Source organism: Neophocaena asiaeorientalis, unplaced genomic scaffold (genome assembly GCF_003031525.2).
Source record: "Neophocaena asiaeorientalis asiaeorientalis breed wild unplaced genomic scaffold, Neophocaena_asiaeorientalis_V1.1 scaffold302, whole genome shotgun sequence".
Taxonomy (NCBI): domain Eukaryota; kingdom Metazoa; phylum Chordata; class Mammalia; order Artiodactyla; family Phocoenidae; genus Neophocaena; species Neophocaena asiaeorientalis.
In genome coordinates, this window is record NW_020174038.1 from 2,251,817 (window position 1) to 2,271,717 (window position 19,901).

Consider the following 19,901-nt stretch of genomic DNA (forward strand, 5'->3'; position numbering starts at 1 on the left):
GGAACTGTGCTGTCTGTAGCAGGAAATCAGCCTGAAAGGAGATGGAAGGGCTTTGGTGGGAAATAAAATGGCACTCTGTTGTTGATGGAAAAAGATCTTGGCAGGACTGTTGTTGTGAGTGTTCTGTGGCTTAGAAAGGAATTTCCTACAGGCTGGACTAACCATTACAAATGTCTCTACCTTCAGGAGTCCCAGGCGTGCAGTAGAGCCTCGCCACGGGAAATGTCAGCTTGGACCATGGGCGCCCGCAGTCCGGAGAAACGAGGAAGTTTCTTTAAGGTAAAAGGAGGCCTTGACTGGGGCTGCTAACGGGCATCTCACTCCCTGTGCTGGCTGCACGGAGAGCTGCAGGGCTGAGCCCAGCTTTGAGCTATTCCCAGATTTTACAGGAGGTCGGGGCTTTTGTGAGTCAGTGTGCTTCCAGACAGGCCCAGGACCCAGGCATGGGGAGATGCCACCTGAGTGAGACAGTTGAGGCATCCTTTCTTTGTCAACCGCCAACCTGGTCCTTTTTCATCTGGACAGTTTTTGATGGAAGCTGGACTTGGCATTCTACTGAGTCGGTTGTAGGCTCCTGTGCTTTTACACTTGGCTTGATTCTGTGAATCACTTAAGTGCTCATTAAAAAAAGAGAACTACACACAGATCCCTGGGCCTTACCCTAAACTGACTGAATGTTTTTGCTGGTGTATTTTATCAACACCCCAGAGGCCTGAGAGAACCAAGGCAGCCTGATTAAAACTGGACCACTTTTCTCCATGCCTTTTGATGTCAATGGGAGACCTTGCTAGCTTAATGAGATGTGATGCTCAATGGGTATTTTATATACTCTGTGTGTGTGTGTGTGTGTGTGTGTGTGTGTGTGTGTGTGTGTGTGTTAAATTAACACCTGACAATCGTTTCTAACGTACACTTGGGAATTGATTTTCTTCTTATGGTGTTTGCTTTGCATCCTCTCACTCACCCTCAAAATAATGCAAACTCATTGTGGAAAATTTGGAAAATACAGAATCATGTAAAAGAGGAAGGAAGTGGAGGTGAATGTGCATTTGAAATCTGTCATAGACTAGTCATAGCATCTGTATGCTTCCTGTTTCCAAGAGGCCAAACCTGATTTATTCTGTCAGTTGTGGGCTCAAAAAAATCCATCAGAAAAGGCTGTTGGTAAAGCAAAGCCAAGTTCATTCAAGCAGCTGCTGTCAAGGAGGGCGTCGCCAGGGCACAGGCCTATTGGTGTCTAAGGTCAGGAGGCATCTTTATAGGGTTTAGAGGTCCAGGCCCAAACCCTTTAAGCTGTGCTTCTCAAGGCAGAGAATCGACTGGGTTTCGGCAAAGTGTGTGACGTAATATAGTTCAGGATGGGTGGATACAGCAGGACGAGGGCCTTAAGGGGAATCTTGGCGAGTAAACCACTGGTTAGCAGGCTGTTTTCCCAGGTGAGCAAACTGTGCCAGGACAGATTGTTTCGTAGGAATTTCCTGCCGCGAACAGCAGAGTTATTTATTGGTTTACAATAACTTCCTGGAAGAAATACTTAAGTTGTGTTGACACAGATGGTCTCGATTCTCGGTCCTAAGAGTTAAGCTTTGTGGACGCAGCCATCTTAGTTCGCAGCCCGTTTACTTGATTTGAATCAAACCTGTGTAAAATCCACCACTGGAGGCACAAGAGGGGCCCCTCAAGCCTCCCGGGGACCAGGCTCCTGACGCCTCTTTGGTTCCTGGATTCTGTCTTACGCTGAGATATTCATTTCATCCTGGTGGGCAGGGCGGACCCAAACCCCCCTTCTCCCAAGGCACCGCCTACCTCAGCCTAAATATTGGATCGTCCGTAATCACCACCTTACGCTCAGGAAGTGCAGTGGGGCTGAATCTCACCTAGTAGTTAGATTTTAAAGTCCCAGCAAAAGGAGAAAATGGAATCGAGTCCAAATTGCCTTTGAAAATTCCTGAGGAATTTGTTGGACCCAATACTACCTACTGTTAGGTCCAATGTAGCCAGTTTTTCCTGCAGTCCTGGGAAAAATCTTTTTTTTTTTTTTTTTTCAGTTGAATAACAGGTGAAGTAGTTAACTTGTATTTCTGGGCCATGTCCTGTGAAAGAATCCATCAGACAAGAGGTGAGAGGCTGCCTGAACCCACTGAGGGCAAATCTGCTTCTCTCCTGAGTCAAATGCCCTTGAGGAAAATGTGTGGAAGTGGCTAGAACTATATAACTTGGTGTTGTCTTTTTTTTTTTTTCTGCAGAGCTTAAATTGTTTCGTTTATTCATTAGATGGTCCAAGTGGATGATATAGTTACCTTATACTTCTTTCTCTCTTCTTTATAGACATTGTTACTCTTTACTGTGGCTATTTCATAGTTATTATGGAATAATAATATCATTCATTATTATAATATTAGATAAATAATATTGTTAGTTATTATTAATTATTCCACAATTTAGGCATGCAGTTACCCATAAGGATGAAGACAACTGCCCCTTGGACATTTAATACTGACTCCTTGGAAGTTCGTTGTAAAAATGGTTGCCAGGGTAGCACTCAGGGTTGCCAGGGTAGCCCTCGGTTGCTGAGATGGGCTGTCCCTCCGCACAGCCCTGGACCCACTGGCTCTTCGTTTACTCGTCATGCTTTTTTTTGACTCACATTGATGGAGCGCCTGTGATCAGCCAGGCTCTGACCTAGGCACCAGGGAGAGAAAAGCCAGAAGCCATCCCACTTCATGGGGCTTTCAGTCTGGTACCAAAGAAGGATATTGATCAAATATAATATTAAACCCATAATAACGAATTATAAGAGAAAACAATGCTTCGTGAAAGAAGTTAAAGGGACTCTGAGGGCAGATGACCTGAGTGGGGCCCCAGCGCAGTCTTTCCTAGGAAGTGGCCTCTGCTGTAGAGCCGGGGTTGAATCTAGGGACTCAGTGAACCTCTTGTGTCCCTGCAGGGCTGTCCTCCACCACACCAGCGATGCCCTACATCCGGGTAGGACTGCTTCATAAGGTGGGGATTTGTGGTTACATTCCTGGCTCACAGCTGGATTCCACATGTTCATTATCCCTTTCTTGGTTATTGGGGCTCACGTGATTTTGTGCAAAGCGTGGGTCATTGAAAGACAATCAGCAGACCTCTTTTGCAGCGTCATCTTCCCCTATCCAGTGTGTGCTTTTAAGCCAGAGCTGCTAACCACGAGCAGCGAGCCTTGATTCGTGGTTTTGCACCTGTCCTGGCTCCTGGAAGTGACCCAGGTGAGTTGCAGGACGCAAGGGTCCTGGGGAAGGTGGATGGTATGAGCATTCTGGTGTAATTGACAAAGCCCCGGGGTTATGGTGCTCGTGGAGTCTCTTCCCGGAAGCCTGGCCACAGAAATCCTGTGCCGGGCAAACACATGGTCCACAGCCCTTCCCAGCATCGTTGCTAATGTTTCTCAACCACCCGTGAGAAAAGTATCTTCCTGCCCTGCAAGGTGTCTGTGAAAACATGTGGGGGCAGACAGGTGATGCCCTAGACAAGGCAGCAAAGTTATCTGCACCTAGTCATAGACGTGACTATGAGACACGGAGAGCTGTCAGATTGCAAGGCTGTGTTGTGTGAAAGAGACAGTAAGAAAGGCGTCATCTGGGCTGGAAGAGTTCTAAGTGGTCCTGGCTGAGGGCCGAGAAACTCAGCATCATCTTGGAACCCTCCTTTTCCTGGATTGCCTAGCTTCCAAAGCCACCCCTCCCCAACCCCACCCAGGCGCCCAGTGCTAGCAGATCCCCCTCGAGTCTTCAGGATCCACCCCTCCTTCCCTTCCCTACATCCAACTCCCTGCTGAGGGTCTCGTTCTTCCCTTTGCGGACACGCAGCTGATGCCCGGAATCCATCTGCACCACCTCTGAATGTGGTTGGTTGGTTGTTTCTTGTCAATCATTCCATCCATCCGAGTTGCCTGCTTGCAGACCCCGGCTCCGTGCTGCACCCTGGACCAGGTCTGTACTCTTCACCTTGACATTCGAGAACTTTCAGACGGTGCTTCCACCTTCTCCCAGCTCTTTCTCCACCGGTCTTGTCCCTGTACCCTCACGGGTCTGCCTCTGTAGCCCAAACCTGCTGTGTCCCTCCTCCTGCCCACCTTCCACCCCTCCCCATCAGGCTCCCAGCTGCCCTTCCAAGCTGGTGTCAACCCTCTTTATCCATTGACAACGGGCTCATGTGGGCTGAGCGGGTGTCTGCCTGGTGGACAGCTCGAGCACCGCCATGAGGGATTCGTTCTGTCCTTCATCGCCATGTCCGTGATCCCGAGGGGGATCCTCTTGGAGCAGAGAATGGTGCGGGAAGAGGACTGGTGTGATTGTCCCCCTGAGCAGTTCTACGTATACCTATACCACTCTTTTTTAGATTCTATTCCCATATAGGTCATTACAGAGTATTGAGTAGAGTTCCCTGTGCTATACAGTAGGTTCTTATTAGTTATCTATTCTATATATAGTAGTGTGTATATGTCAATCCCAATTTCCCAATTTATCCCTTCTCCCCCCCTTTCCCCCCCGGTAACCACAAGTTTGTTTTCTACGTCTGTGACTCAACTTCTGTTTTGTAAATAGGTTTGTTTGTACCATTTCTTTAGATTCCACATATAAGCAATATCATATGATATTTGTCTTTCTCTGTCTGACTTATTTCACTCAGTATGACAATCTATAAGTCCATCCACCTTGCTGCAAATGGCATTATTTTGTTCTTTTTTATGGCTGAGTAATATTCCATTGTGTATATATACCACATCTTCTTTATCCAGTCCTCTGTTGATAGACATTTAGGTTGCTTCCATGTCCTGGCTATTGTAAATAGTGCTGCAATGAACATTGGGGTACGTGTGTCTTTTTGAATTATGGTTTTCTCTGGGTATATGCCCAGTAGTGGGATTGCTGGGGTCATATGGTAGTTCTATTTTTATTTTTCTAAGGAACCTCCATACTGTTCTCCATAGTGGCTGCACCAGTTTACATTCCCACCAATATTGTAGGAGTGTTCCCTTTTCTCCCCACCCTCTCCAGCATTTCTTGTTTGTAGATTTTTTTGATGATAGCCATTCTGACTGGTGTGAGGTGATACCTCATTGTAGTTTTGATTTGCATTTCACCAATAATTAGTGATGCTGAACATCTTTTCATGTGCTTCTTGCCATCTGTAGGTCTTCTCTGGAGAAATGTCTATTTAGATCTTCTGCCCATTTTTTGATTGGGTTGCTTGCTTTTTTGTTATAGAGCTTCATGAGATGTTTCTGTATTTTGGAGATTAATCCGTTGTTGGTCGCTTCATTTGCAAATATTTTCTCCCATTCTGTGGTTTGTCTTTTCATTTTGTTGATGGTTTCCTTTGCTGTGCAAAAACTTTTAATTCGGTCCCATTTTATTTTTGTTTTTATTTTCATTACTCTAGGAGGTGGATCAAAAAGATCTTGCTGCGATCTATGTCAGAGGGTGTTTTGCTAATTCTTCATAATAATATTGCAAAGCATACCTGATATCAGTATTCGGTGTGTCTTTTCTTTCTTCCTATATGCTTACACCTGGAGAGGCCTTAGAGCAGTGCTGCCCCATAGAAATACAAAGTGAACTGCAGATGTCATTTTAAATGTTCTAGTAGCCACATTTAAGAAAACGGGCGAAATTGATTTTTAATAATATATTTTATTTAACTTAGTATATCTAAAATATTGTCATGTCAACATGTAACAATATAAAAATATTAATTGGATATTGTACATTTTTTTTTTAGTACCACGCCTTTGAAATCCAGTGTGTATTTTACACCGAGTGCATCTTGATTCAGGCTAGCAGCATTTCAAAGGTTCCACAGCCACATGTGGCAGGTGGCTTCTGTATTGGAGAGTGAAGGCTTATGTTTTGTGGACTCTATACCTCCTCCGTTCACAGATAGTGAAACTAAGACCCAGGGAGGTTGGAGTGCCAGGGGCTGGTTATTAGTCCCCAGCAGGGGTGGGAATTGCCTGACTTTCTCATGTGGCGCCCCCATCCCATGTAGCCTTCCTGAGGGTTCCACTTTGATCGCTTCACCCTTCTCCAGAGAGATCCCCCAGGAAACTCCATCTAAAGAGGTCATGGGGACAGTGGCCTCTTTCTGGAGCATTGGTTGGCTTTTATTTGGACACACATGCATATCTTTCACCATCTGCTCCAAATGCTTCCAGGACACAGGCCGCACACCCTGCACCCCTACCCCCACCCAGGGCCTGACTTTCTAGGAATGCCCTGAACATTTTGGACAGCAATTCCTGTTCGTGTTTCCAAAAACAATGGATCTCATGGTTTTAGAGGGTAGTTTCCCAGCACATGTTGGCCATCCATTTCTGATATTAAATGTTGCGTGTTAGGCCACAACACGTTCTCACTTGCTTCAAGGAGCTCTGCCTTTTAAACATCGGGAGTGAAATAGATTCCCCCAGGTCCCCTCAACCACGTTATTCCTACAGGCTTACTTGTAGCTCTGAGTTTTTATAATTAGGAGGATACCAAGGAAGAAGATGTAGGTTTGAAGGACTCTTGTTTCAATGTATGATTTTCGAAAAATTAAATCATGCAATATAAAATGAACACCTCATACAATATAAAAGGAACATCTGTCAAAGCTGTATTCAAACCATGCATGAATCCAGAAGGCCAGTGTAAGGCTGATTCAAATAACACTTGGACAGATGATGTATTTGTAGTTGACTTAAAAAGTCATTCTGTAATAAGTTTGCTAAGTTCAAGTCAAAACTGGTGGTAGTACTACAGGGCAATAAAACTGTGTCCTTTGGGGTAATCTTTTTTTTTTCTGAACAGAAATCTGCAGGCTGACTTGTATCTTCACAGTGCCTGAGTCCTTCATTAACAGCCCAGAGCAAAGTCAAACACAGGTGCACCCCTTAGATAATTAAATAATCTTTAGGTGACCTAGTTAAACAGTGCCAGAGCATGACAATGAAAGGATGTACTCCCTGTGGGTTCTTGTTAACATAGAAACTCCCAGGCCCGTCTCATATCCATAAATCAGAACCTCCAAGGGAGGGAACGGAAGCCTCTGGCATTAACAAGGGCGCTGGTGATTCCTGTTTTTGGAGCCACCAGAAGACACCGATTCACCAGGTAAACCTGTCAAGGTGAGATGCCCGAGTCTGTGTCTCTGCATTTGCCTGCATTTTAGGAAGTAATTGACACGTGAAATGTGGTCCCCGGACAGACGGGCAGTGTCGGCATCACCCGGAGTTTGTTACCGAGGCAGCCTCGACTAGTGGTTCTCAAAGTGTGGTGCCAGCTCCCCGCGTCAGCTTACCTGGAGACGTCTTAGAAATGCAGGTTCTTTGGACTGTGGAATGTGGGAATCAGATGATGGGGTTGGGGCCCGTGGTCTGCGTTTTAACAGGCTCGCCAGGGGGAGTCAGGCTGGAGAATCACTGCTCTATGTCTTAGATTTGAATGACTAAACAGACTGATACAAAAAAAAAAACATAGAAATGGCTGAATTCTGGGCTTGTCTCCATGTCCCCGTCTGGAAAATGCAGTGACATCACCTTCCCAGTGGAGTTGTGAGCTCAGACATGGTACTTTGATAATTGTGCTCACTCACTCTCTACAAGCCTTGGAATAATTGCCACCGTCTGATAGGATGTTCTGTGTTATTCTGTCTGTGCCCTCACCCCACGCCCATGTTTCATTCACTCTCTCAAGAGCGGCTGCACACAGACACTGAGGCACCCGCCCCAGCCCCTGTAAACCAGAAGCCAAATCATCCACCAGGCCTCCGACACCTGCCCACCGGTGCTCTGATATTCTCTAAGCTGAGGTTCAGAGACGTGGGCTCCTCCCCTCTCCCGGGAAGGCTTGGGGGAGGTTAATTTTTTAACTCTGTTGTTGGTCTACACGGCCGTTTGCCAAAGGAACCGAAGAACAAACAGAAGCAGCATGTCCTTTGCTGGATGCCTGGCATTTTGGCAAAAACTACCATCTTGGTGCCACTTCACATGCAAGCCCACCTTCCTCCTTATTCAACTACTTTTAAAAATTTATGTTTAGTTTCACACTCTCCCAGGCCTGTTCCAAGCACTTTCAACCCATTGAGTTATTTACTCCTCACACTGTCGTTATGCCCATTTTACAGGTGGGAAAACTGAGACCGGGAGAGGTTACAAAACTTGCCCAGGGTCACACCACTTGTCAATTCTGTGGTGGTTCCCTGGTGACTGTACTTCAACTTGGAAGGGATTTTGTAGAGATGGGACCTAGCACCCTCGGGGCCTTAAATTGTCGACCTTGTGCCTCGTCCAGTGCTGAAATGAGATACTCCCCGCACACCTCTTTCCAGGTTGCAGCCCCTGTATTGGACGCTGGTTAACTAAGACGTGAGCCTGACTCCACTTTCCCTGCTTGTCACCCCCAGCCTGTCATCTGCTGGCCACTCACAGATATCCCTTTCGGACGACCGCCTCTCAGAGTTTCCTGCCTCAAAAAGTGGGGATTGTTCTTTCTAAAGACACCCAGGAACACAACCTGCATCAGAGTCAGGGTTTGCTAGCTGCTGCAACTGCTGAGAACATACTAGAAGAACCCTCAAGCAGAGGGCTCTCAGCAAGAGGGCACCTGGAGGCGCATAGTATAGGATTTGGGCTGATTCTAAGGAATTAGTTTGCAGATTGGCAAATAAAAATGCCGGACACCAGCTGAATTTGAATTTCAGATATAGCATAAGTACATCCTATGCAATATTGGGGACAGACTTACACTAAAAAAAGTATTCACTGTTTATCTAAAATTCAGATTTAACTGGGCACCCTGTCTTTCATCTGGCAACCCTGAAGGAGGCTTGGAGTGTCATCAGGAAGTGAGGGCAATCCCGTGATTGGGCAATGCAGTGAGTTTTATCCAGAGGCAGGAGGAATGGAGGGAGTCAAGGCGCCAATGATACAGAAGCAGCGACGCTGTGTGTCAGAAGAGGGGGCCGTTTAGTCATTTTTGTGGTTTTCAGCGTCTGTGTTCTGTCTCGTTTCAGACCTGGCCCCTGGCAGCCTTGTCGAATTGGTGTGTTGACATTCTGTGTGTGTTACTTAAGTTCAGGTGGAAACAGGCCAGTTCTTGTTGAACTTCCCAGTTCGGGGCTTGTTTCCCGAGACGCTGATGGCTGAAGATGCAGACCCTCCGGGTTCTGGTCCAGGACAGCCAGTCCAGTCCAGGCCGCTGGTTCTCTGGACATACTTTTGGTTGTTACAGCTTGGGTGGGTGTGCAGCGGGCGGGCTTCCTATCACACACAGGCAGCCCCCAGAACAAAGAATCATCTGACCCTAAATTTCCACTGTGCTGAAGCTGAAAACTCCTGGTCTGCAATGTCAATTAGGAAATAACCCATTCCCGGGGTTTCTCTATCTCTGGGGCAGGTCTTCCAGAAGTAAAGAAAGCAAGGAAAGTGTGAGTGTACTTAGCGCCCACTGTCCTGGCCATTAATAGTAGGTGTTCAATAAATATGCTGAATGAATGAAAAAGCGTGTAATGCATGTATGTGTGTATTACCCATATATCGTTCATTTCTTCAACCTGTATTGATTCAGTACCTATGGTGGCAGGGCCAGCCCTGGGCACTGAGTGTGTGGTGATGGGGAAGCAGATAACGATCAGAGAAACTTGAGCTTGAAGGACAGACAGGTAGGAAGGCCTGAGGGGGGAGGGCTCGTTGAGGAGGTGGTGTTTAAGCTGAACCCTGCAGGAGAGAAAGAGGCAGGGAGAAAATTATTCCCAGACAAGGGGGAAGCACACAAGCCGGGGAGCAGGGCCTGAGCCTCTGAAAGAAGAGCAGGGTGGCCAGTGTCTGGGCGTTGGGAGACGGGGGTGGGCATGAGGTAAGGGCCCGGTGCGGGGGGAGTAGCCAGGACCATTGTGCTGACTGGGTGAGGACCTGGGAATCATTCTTAGTGCAGTGAAGCCATGAGCATTTGGGGGAGAGGGAGTGACATGATCCAACACGTGTGCAGCCCTCGGAAAGCTTGGCGACAGCACCCTGTCTTTAATCCATCAACCAAGAAAACCAGAGTGCAATTCACATCTTCCCTGGCCCCCACCCCTCATAGGGTGCAGAGTGGGCCTCCCACCCAGCACAGCTCAGCTTGCTGGTCAACCCACCCATGTCCCCGTGCCTGGCCACTCCCTCCAGAAACATCCCTTCTCCCCTCTCCCAAAACGCCTCCCGAGTCTCCCCATCACCTCCGGTTCACTCTGCCTCACCCTCCACCTTCTCATATTTATTGTGCATGTCGTCTTGGCCCGTCTGGAGCCGTGGACTTCGTGTTTTCCTTCTCTGAACCTTCTCAGAATCGGCCCTGGGAACGCTGGACCAGAGCCAGCTGCCACTTGAAGGCAAGGCGTTTAGGAATGTTGTGAGGTCTCAGTGTGTATTTGTTGCTCAGGCCCGCCCCAGAGTTTTTGAAATAACTTCTCTACCTGAAATGTGCGGAGTAGACTGGAGGGCAGACACCCAGGCAACCGGACAGTCACTTAGGGCAGAGTCAGCAAACTGCCACCCTCAGGCCAGACCCAGCCAGCACCTGTCTCCATGGTGGGGACACAGACACACCTGGTCACTGAGGTGCTGTGCACGGCTGCTTCCATCCCACGGTGGTGGAACCAAGTTGCTCCAGAGACCATACGGCCTCTGGAGCTTAACATATTGACCCTCTGGCCCTCTGTAGGAAGAGTTTGCTGAGCCCTGACTTGGGAGATAATTGCATTTTGCAACTGAATTCTCAAAGGCAATCTTGAGTGTGGGTAGCAGCGTCTCCAGTTTACGGATGAACACGTGGCAGGGCCACTAAGGGCCTGGTCTCCAAGGGCGTGGCCCATGCGCTTTCCCGAACCACATTCCCTGCCTCCTATAGATCATCAGAAGTAGCCAGAGTGAATATATCAGTGCTCTCGACCTCTGGTGCCTGCAGGGGCCAGGCGCGTAACCTAAACCAGTCGAGCCCTCCCAGGTGCAAGTTGGTAATTGAGCACTGACCTTTGGCCTCAGTATTGGCGAACAGTAGGGAGTGGTGGGGACTGAGGCAAACTGGAAGCAGATATCCCGTATAAAGAGGTCAGCATCACCACGGCCCAGAGTTTTTCAGTTTCAAGAAGCTAGAAACCTCGATTTTTATGGAAACCTCCTGATTTTTTTGTAGGAAACATGTTTAAATGCTGAACCATTTTAGTTATAAAAGACAGGACAAGCACACGTGGGGCGAGTCAGACAAAACATAGCCGAGTGTGTCCAGAGGCCTCCAAGGACCTCTGATATATGACATCCACGTTGGAGGGACTGTCAAAGCCGTCCTCGGGAAGGGCGGGTCCCTAACGAGATGCCAGGCAGCTGGGAGTTGCCCTGGGCTCTAACCAGGGGAGCTTACATACCAGCCTTGAGCCCTGGCTTCTGGGCAAGCCTTCAGCTGGGCATGAGAGCAGCTTCAGACTCCACTTATCTGCAGAGGAAAGGAAATGCTCAGGAGCCAAAAAGGAGACAGATGCAGGAAGGCTGAGCTCGGGATGTCCTGGGGAGCCCCAGGGTCTGAGATGAAGCTGGTAAGTTCATCCTGGGGACAGCCAACAGGAGCTTCCCAGGGGTGCACACGTCAGCCGTCTCCACTGTAGCAAAGCCCAGTATTACCTTCAGTGCCTCAAAGATGTGCATCCTTACACAAAAGAAAAGACTCGTGGGAAGGTCATGGCTCTGCAGGTCTAAGAACCCGGTCTGCCAAGCCCTGTTGCTCCGTTACCACCTGCTTGATGTGGGACAAACTCTCCAAAGCTCAGTTTCCTCATCTGTGAAATAGGGTTACGAAAAGCCCCAGACCTATCACACCGGGATGATGTGAGCATTAAATAAATGACATGATGTGTGGTACCCATTAAGTGGTAGCTGCCATTGGCTGAAGCTGGTTGACAAAGCATATCTTTTACCTGTCCTGAGACTTCCCCAGTTAGGACAGCTTCTGTCTGTCCTTCACCTGTCATATCCACAGAGCTACCGCTTCAAGGCCTGACAAGGCTCATCTAAGAAGCGTCACGTTATGTTCTGTACATAAGAACTTCAGAAAGACTTTGGACATCAGAGAGAGGGGGAGACTAACCCACTGGTAACTAGGATCATGGTGCGGAAAGAATCTCTCATCGCGGGGCATACAAGTGAACGAGAGTTGGGGATAATTCGAGGAGCGCAAAGACATCATCATTTATAACTAAGGCTTCAAGTTCAAAAGTTCAGAGTTTTTCAGAATCAGACTGGAGAGAGAGAAATGACTGCCAGGCCGAAGAAGGTAATGCTTCATTTCCATTCGGAGAGATTCGTGGTCATTTGATGAGCATCTCCTGTTTGAAGGAGCTGTATTTCGGGCTTGAGTGGCAGAAAAAAATCCCCACAGGGAACGCTATGCCTGCTCTCAAGTTTTTGCTAGTAATCTACTGAAGGACATGAAACACCTGTCCCCAGTGCAGCCCATTTCATAATCTCCCCCCGAGCCTCCCTGTCTCCCCCCGAGCCTCCCTGTCTCCTTCACCCCTGCCACTCACCCTACGGTGCTTTCCTGCCCTACCCCAAGACCACACTAAATGCCTTTAGAGTTTCCCAAAGCCTGAAAAATTCTGACCCACCACCGCCATTTGTATATAATTTAAAATATTTTTTTATTTTCCCCACGCGACACGCACGTTAACTATATGATGAAATTAAAATGCTTCCTTCCTGGAAACGTTTGACAGCCAAGTGCTGGGCTCCCACCACCGGCTGGGGCTCTTATGGCCACAGATGTGCGGGCACCTTCCCTATGCTGGTTCCCATTCATCCCCCCACCAAGTGATCATCACCCCTTTTACAGATGAGAAGACTGAGCCTCAGGGAGGTGACGGTCTCCCCCACGGGTCCCCCAGGCGGCAGGAGCCCAAGCTGGCCTTCCAACCAGGGCTGTGTGGTTCTGAGGCTCATCAGGAAGCTTGGCGGGTCTGCCTGGGGACCCCTGGGGGCTAAGCAGGAGCCCCGGTGAAGGGGCTAAGCAGGAGCCCCGGTGAAGGGGCTCAGCTCGGTGTGGTCAGGGTACCCAGGGGCCATGGCACAACCAGGCCTTGGAGCCCAGTGGCCTGTGCAGGAAGAGGTGTGTCGGCCACACTTCCTCTGACTAGGGGTCCAAGCGTACTTAGACGCAGATTTTGAGGGTGAGGAACAAAGCTGCCTGAACTTTCCAAAGCAGAGATTTCCCAGCAAGAAGAGTGTGCAAAGTGAGCTTTGGAGATGAGCTGGGAGAAATTAGGGAAGTGATTCCTGGCAGCCTGTTTTGTTTTTTGGGTTTTTTTCATCTTTATTGGCACATGATTGCTTAACAATGGTGTGTTAGTTTCTGCTGTATAACAAAGTGAATCAGCTATACGTATACATATATCCCCATATCCCCTCCCTCTTGCATCTCCCTCCCACCCTCCCTATCCCACCCCTCTAGGTGGACACAAAGCACCGAGCTGATCTCCCTGTGCTATGCGGCTGCTTCCCACTAGCTATCTATTTTACATTTGGTAGTGTATATATGTCAATGCTACTTTCTCACTTCGACCCAGCTTCCCCTTACCCCCTGTGTCCTCAAGTCCATTCTCTACATCTGGCAGCCTGGTTTTCATTCTTAAGTACGTTAATTCCCCCCCACCCCACCCCGGGGGTAGGGGGTGAGGGTTTTGAGTGATATCATTTCAAATTTACAGCAGGGTTGTGACAATGGCACAAAGGATTCTTTGTATTATATACTATCATGTATGTTATATAATATCACATATACATGCTATACAATTTCAATAAAAAGTTGCAAGAAGAGTTCAAGGGCCTTCCATATGCTCACAGAAGTCATCTGGCCATAGACAAGTTTCTTGTCTGAACCAGAATGCTCAGATCCAAAACCAGGCGAGAGCTTTCGGGCGTTGCTTGTAGGCACCAAAGGAAGGCATGTGGGGTTGGACCCAGCTCTCCAGCTCCGGCCCCGACCTCAGGCCTGCAGGTCGATCGATGCACCTGTTGTAAGATCAGCTCTTCCCTCCTGGAGGGTCTCAGCCCAGCCACCTGGTTCCAGGAGGCTTGTCCAGCATCGGGAAGATCCCCAGTATCCTGGGCTGGGATGGTCCCTCCTAACCATCTTGGTGTGTGAACATCAGGCTGTCCTGCATCCTGAGTGTTTGGTGTCATCAGGAGACAGAAGATGCCGAGGTGTAGGGACACGTGACCACAGGGGCTGCATTTTATCCCGGCATCAAGAGGCCCTGGGTCCGTAGGTGTGGAATCGGTGGACAGGCTCTCCAGAGGTCACACCTCTTCACATCTCGGACCCTCTGGGGCTTCGCTTCAGACGACCGTTACCTTCTTAGGGGACCCCAGGGTTTAGAAGCTGGAGCTGGGCCACTGTAGCTTATTTCCTCCAAAGACAGTCCCTGTAGCACAGATCTGTAAAAAAGACAAAACAAGAAAACTCTGAAACCCTGTTTTCTGACTTTTATGGATTCTGGTTTTTAACTGTGGTAAAACATACATAAAATTGACCGCTTTAACCATATTTAAGTGTGCATTCCTGTTGCATTAAGTACACTCACATTATTGTACCCCCGTCCCAACCATCCGTCTTCAGAACCTTTACATCTTCCCAAACTGAAACTCCATACCCGTTAAACACTCACTTCCCCTTCCTTCCTCCCCGACAGCCCCTGGCAGCCACCATTCTACTGCCTGTCTCTATGAACTTGATTATACTCTAGGAACCTCACATCCGTGGAATCGTACAACGTTTGTCCTTTTGTGACTGGCTTATTTCACTCAGCATCACGTCCTCCGGGTTCACCCACGACGGAGCATGTATCAGAATTTCCTTCCTTTGTAAGGCAGAACAGTATTTGATTATGTGTATAAACCGCATCTTGTTTATCCATTCATCCGTTGGTGACCATGTGGGCTGCTTCCCCCTTCCACCTATTGCGAGTAAGGCCGCTATGAACGTGGGATGGATTCTGCTTCTAAAAGTTTTTTGTTGTTGTTTTTTTTTTTGCGGTACGCGGGCCTCTCACTGTTGTTGCCTCTCCCGTTGTGGAGCACAGGCCCCGGCCGTGCAGGCGCAGCGGCCATGGCTCACGGGCCCAGCCGCTCCGTGACATGTGGGATCTTCCCGGACCGGGGCACGAACCTGTGTCCCCTGCATCGGCAGGCGGACTCTTAACCACTGCGCCACCAGGGAAGACCCTCTAAAAGTTTTTAGTTCTCTTGCCCTGAGTACGAACATTAAAACGTCTCTAATAGAGGAACATCACCCACAAGGTACATGAGCATGTGTGTTGTGGGGAGTGTGTGAAGTTAAGCCTGAGTCTCTTGCAAAATGCAGCTCCTGGTGTCTGCCCACTGGGGTGGGGGCCATGCAGTCTGCTCGGTGAGCAGAGGGACGGCACTGTGACTTAGGACCAATTAAAGTTGTCCAAGTCACTACCGGCTGTGGCCACTCACCAGGCATGTGTTTCCTGTTACTTTTCTCTGTCTTACCTTTCCGGTCACATTGTAAGCCTTTTTAGGGACAGGGACAATGTCTTCTACGTCTTTCAGTGTCCATTGAGCCCAGTTCCCCAAAGGTGGCCGATCTTCAATAAATGTGTGTTGACAGTGGCTCTCATTCCAAATCTGCTATCTCCCCGTGCTGTGCATGGACATCTTTGGTGTCCAGATATGCCAAATATGTACTTTCCCACTATCAGAAGGACTTTTCAACAGCTGTTCTCGTGTTTGCAGCTGAGCAGCTGAATTAAATTAGTGAATGGAAGTCTTAAAACAATTCGAGTTGATTAACCTATATATATACATATATATTGGTTTTGTCCTCAGGGCTCTTGGACCCCTAGAACCTTGTTCCACGTCAGCCAAGGAGTTTGTTGAAATGCAGAATCTCAGGCCCTACCCCAAACCTAGGAACCAAGACCTGCGTTTTTGCCAGGATCCCCAAGCGATGCACGTGTGCGTCCCAGTTTGGGAAATACTAGTCTGGGGAATATTATTCTGCTAGTTTCATTCTGAATGATAAAGAGGGTTGAAACCCTCTTTATCAAACTTGTCCTGTTTGTGTAGAGGAGAGACGAGGCCAAGCTAGCGCTGGAACGCTGTGCCCCATTCTGGTCACTTTACGTAAGCAGAGTTGCAGGAATAGTCCCGCGTATACCTGTTACCTGGGAACATTAAGGAGGGACCAAGGCACCCAGCTGCCTCAGGTGGAGGAGGTAACCTGAGAGGCCTTGCTCTGAATTTATAGCGGAAAGAACCACACTGGTTGGGGTCCCCAGACGCAGGTTCAGAGACAGGTTATGGACACCAGCAGTCTGTTTGGGAGGTGACCACCAGAAGCTCAGGTCGGGGCGTAGGGAGGTGAGACAGAGAAGGGAGAACAGCCACTGGGGCTCAGTCCCGCTGGGGGCCTTGGGGAGACTGTATAGTGAGCATCAGAACTGTCCCTCCGGGGTGAGGGGAAGCTGGGGTATCTGTGCATGGAGCCCCTCCTGCTCTGACCTCATCCGCCCACAGAGCACCTGCAGCCTTGGGCAGAGGCGTCCACGTGCTTGCAGTGGAGCCTGAGGGAGCAGCGACCCCGGGAGGTACGGGTGGGGTGCTGCCTGGATCCCATCTGAAGTTCTGGGGTGCCTGGCCGACATCTACATCAGAGCTCCAGGTCCTGATGAGGAACAAAGCCTTTGCATTTTAGTCAGTTTCAAAGCCTCAGTGATTCATCGTCCTGCCAGTTACTAATCATCTTCAGGAGACTGAAAATGACCAGACTTTACATTGTCTTACAATCCAAAGTCCCTTTTCATAATCCCTCTGCTTTCTTCCTTCCCTAAATTAAATATATGTGCTCAGAGGATGTTGTCATACTCAGTTTACAGAAAAAACATTTTTGATGATCGATTCTAAATTTTTCATCTTCATGTTGCAAGTTGGAGATTCATGTCTCCTCTCCTGTTACTTTCCCCTTGAATCCTTACTCCATTTCTCTTTTTAAAAAAAAATTAAAATTGAAATTCCAAATACGGCAGTTACTATTCCTAGGGGCCATGTCAGCATCTCCTCAAGTCAGCATTTCCTTAAGAGTTTCTGTAGAACACTGCTCCTCGGAAAGTGTCCTCAACAGAGTCTTAACGACCAGAAGGGCTTATAAGTGGAATCTAAAAAACTAATAAGACACATGAACTTATTTATAAAACAGAAACAGACCCACAGACTTAGAGAATGAACTTACGGTTACCAGTGGGGGAAGAGTTGGGGGAGGGGATAGACTGGGAGTTTGAGATTGATATATACACACCACTATATATAAAATAGATAACTAATAAGGACCTACTGTATAGCACAGGGAACTCTACTCAGTACTCTGTAATGGCCTATATGGGAAAAATATCTAAAAAAAGAGGGGATATATGTATATGTATAACTCACTCACTTTGCTGTACACCTGAAACTAACAAAACATTGTTAATCAACTATACTCCAATATAAAATAAAAATTAAAAGAAAAAAAAGATCAAGAAGGCTGTGGAATCCTACACACTGTTCTCTTCCTGGAGACCCTCACTTACACCGGCTTCTTAAAAGGTTCTGAGGAGTCCACGTGAACTTGCTTAATTGAATGTTTAACCCAGTTTCATTGGCTATTTCCAATGTTACTGGAACAGTAACTCTTGTTTTGGAATCATGCCTGTTCACATCCCACACTGCTAGCGTTGGGTGAAAACATTTGAAGAAATGCCACTTGAAACACTCTCAGTGCATTTGAAATTAGTAGCACTGGGGTGGGCTGAGCAGAGACAGTGGGCACAGGAAAATTACAGCTCAGAGTTTGCACTGCTTTTTGTAGCTAGTAAAAAAAAAAGAGAGAGAGAAAACTTCCTTACATGTAACCGATGTTTCGGAATGAGGAGTGACTCTGATTCCATGTTGAAGTTAACCCCTGGCCTGTAATTGAGTAGACTTGTCAAAAAAAAAAAAGGTGGGCTGTGTGGGTGAGGTACAGCTCTGAGCGTCAACCTGGCCTCCAGGGGAGAGGAACATAATTCATTAGCTCAGGCCATGACAACTGGCAGAGCATCCCATTTCCTTAGTTTTATCAAGGCCTGCACCCACCAAGTGGTATATTCCTGGCACTTCCATTTGGCAGCTTTGAGCACCTACTGGCTGACTATCGTATTGCCAGACCCAGGGGCTCTGAAGACTCATCTAACTGCTAGGCTGTTAAGTCCAGGCTCTGTATGAATTCCACCCGTTGAACTGTTCTTTTACTTCTCTTTTTCCCAAAGAAGATAGCTATTTTTCCTATGGAAAAAAAAAAAAAAAGCTCTTGCAGAAAAAATTCTTAACGTAAAGAAGAACGAGAATATCACCTATGTTGTACCCTCTTTAATTGCACCGCCTGGAAATGAGCCCTGTGAGAAATCCTGATGCTGATGAATACGGAATTTTGCTTTCTCTGTTTGTAATTCTAGTGTATTATATTAATCCATAGATAAATACATTACATAAATAGGCTCAGAGAATACATACAACTTTTTTTCCCACTGAATAACAGGTCTCTGTATTTATATACTGACATGTCAATAAACATATATATGTGTGTGTGTATATATGACAGAATCACCATTTTAAGGGCTGTATAATATTCCAGTACCTTGCTGTACCACACTTTTAAGGAGGCCACTGTTATTAGACACTTAGTCCTTTTTTCCATTGTTCATGATTATAAATGATGCTCCCAAGAACCTTCTTTAACGTATACCTGATTGCTTCTTTGGATCAATTCCTAGAATTGGAAATGCTGAATTCAATAGTTTGCATACTGAGTTACAGATATATACATTCAGATTGACTTCCAGAAAGGAGGAGTCATTATTTCTCCTCCAGGGCTTATTGAAAGCCCTGTGCAGGCAGCTGCTCGGTAGGAAGCTGGAGGTGGTAAAAGGGAAGTGAATGTGACTTAGATATTTATGCCACTGCATTCCGGAAAGGCTAAGGGGGGCAGCTGGCCGTCACCAAGAGTTTGAGCCAGAAGAGGCGTTAGAAATCCATTGATGTATTGAATGCTTGAGGAAACTGAAGTCCAGAGAGGTTAAGCGACCCACACCCCTCACCCTATACACACACAGGGCCAAGGACCCACAGTCGTCAAGTCTCTTAGAATGGATAGACGTGGAAAACATAATTCTCATACAAATACATAGTGAGCGTGTGTCAGAGATTAACTCATTAAGGAGAAAATCAACAAGTTATTAAAGCCAATCATAGATGGCAGAGACTAGCAAATAAAGAGTGGGCCAGTTGGTCCAAGTGTCCAGACCTGAGGTATCCTCTGGATCCCTCCCCCTGCCGGTGCCTCAAACGGCAGACCATTCACCAAGAATTTTGTATACAAGGCCCAGAAGTTTTGTTACTGAAGGTGATGAATGCTGACATGGATGCAGTCGATGCTGAAAATCAGGTGGAACTGGAGGAAAAAACATGACTTATTAATCAAGTGTTGGAACTCCAACACACACTTGAAGATCTCTCTGCAAGAGTAGATGCAGTTAAGGAAGAAAATCTGAAGCTAAAATCAGAAAACCAAGTTCTTGGACAATAGATAGAAAACCTCATGTCAGCTTCTAGTGTTTTTCAAACAACTGATACAAAAAGCAAAAGAAAATAAGGGATTGATATCCCTTATGTCTTACGGAATTGCTGCTGACCTTTTTTTCTTTAAAACTTGGATAGATTCCAAAAGTTATAGTACTTTTGTTTGTGGCTTCACTGAGTATTTACGAAGATAATGTCAGATCTAAGCAAAATTAAGAGCATAACAGGAGACTTCCAT

The 19,901-nt window shown here is 47.3% G+C and overlaps 1 protein-coding gene and 1 pseudogene across 1 annotated transcript in view; both read left to right on the top strand.

Annotated features, from left to right (window-relative positions):
* RIN2 (Ras and Rab interactor 2) overlaps nt 1–19,901 on the top strand; it is a 102,765-nt gene that overhangs the window by 3,147 nt on the left and 79,717 nt on the right. Inside the window, exon 3 of the mRNA XM_024753735.1 lies at nt 187–279. Within this exon, the coding sequence (XP_024609503.1) occupies nt 223–279 (57 nt within the window). The 5' untranslated portion in view covers nt 187–222. The remainder of the gene's footprint in view (nt 1–186; nt 280–19,901) is intronic.
* LOC112405360 (short coiled-coil protein-like) lies at nt 2,971–19,761 on the top strand (annotated as a pseudogene).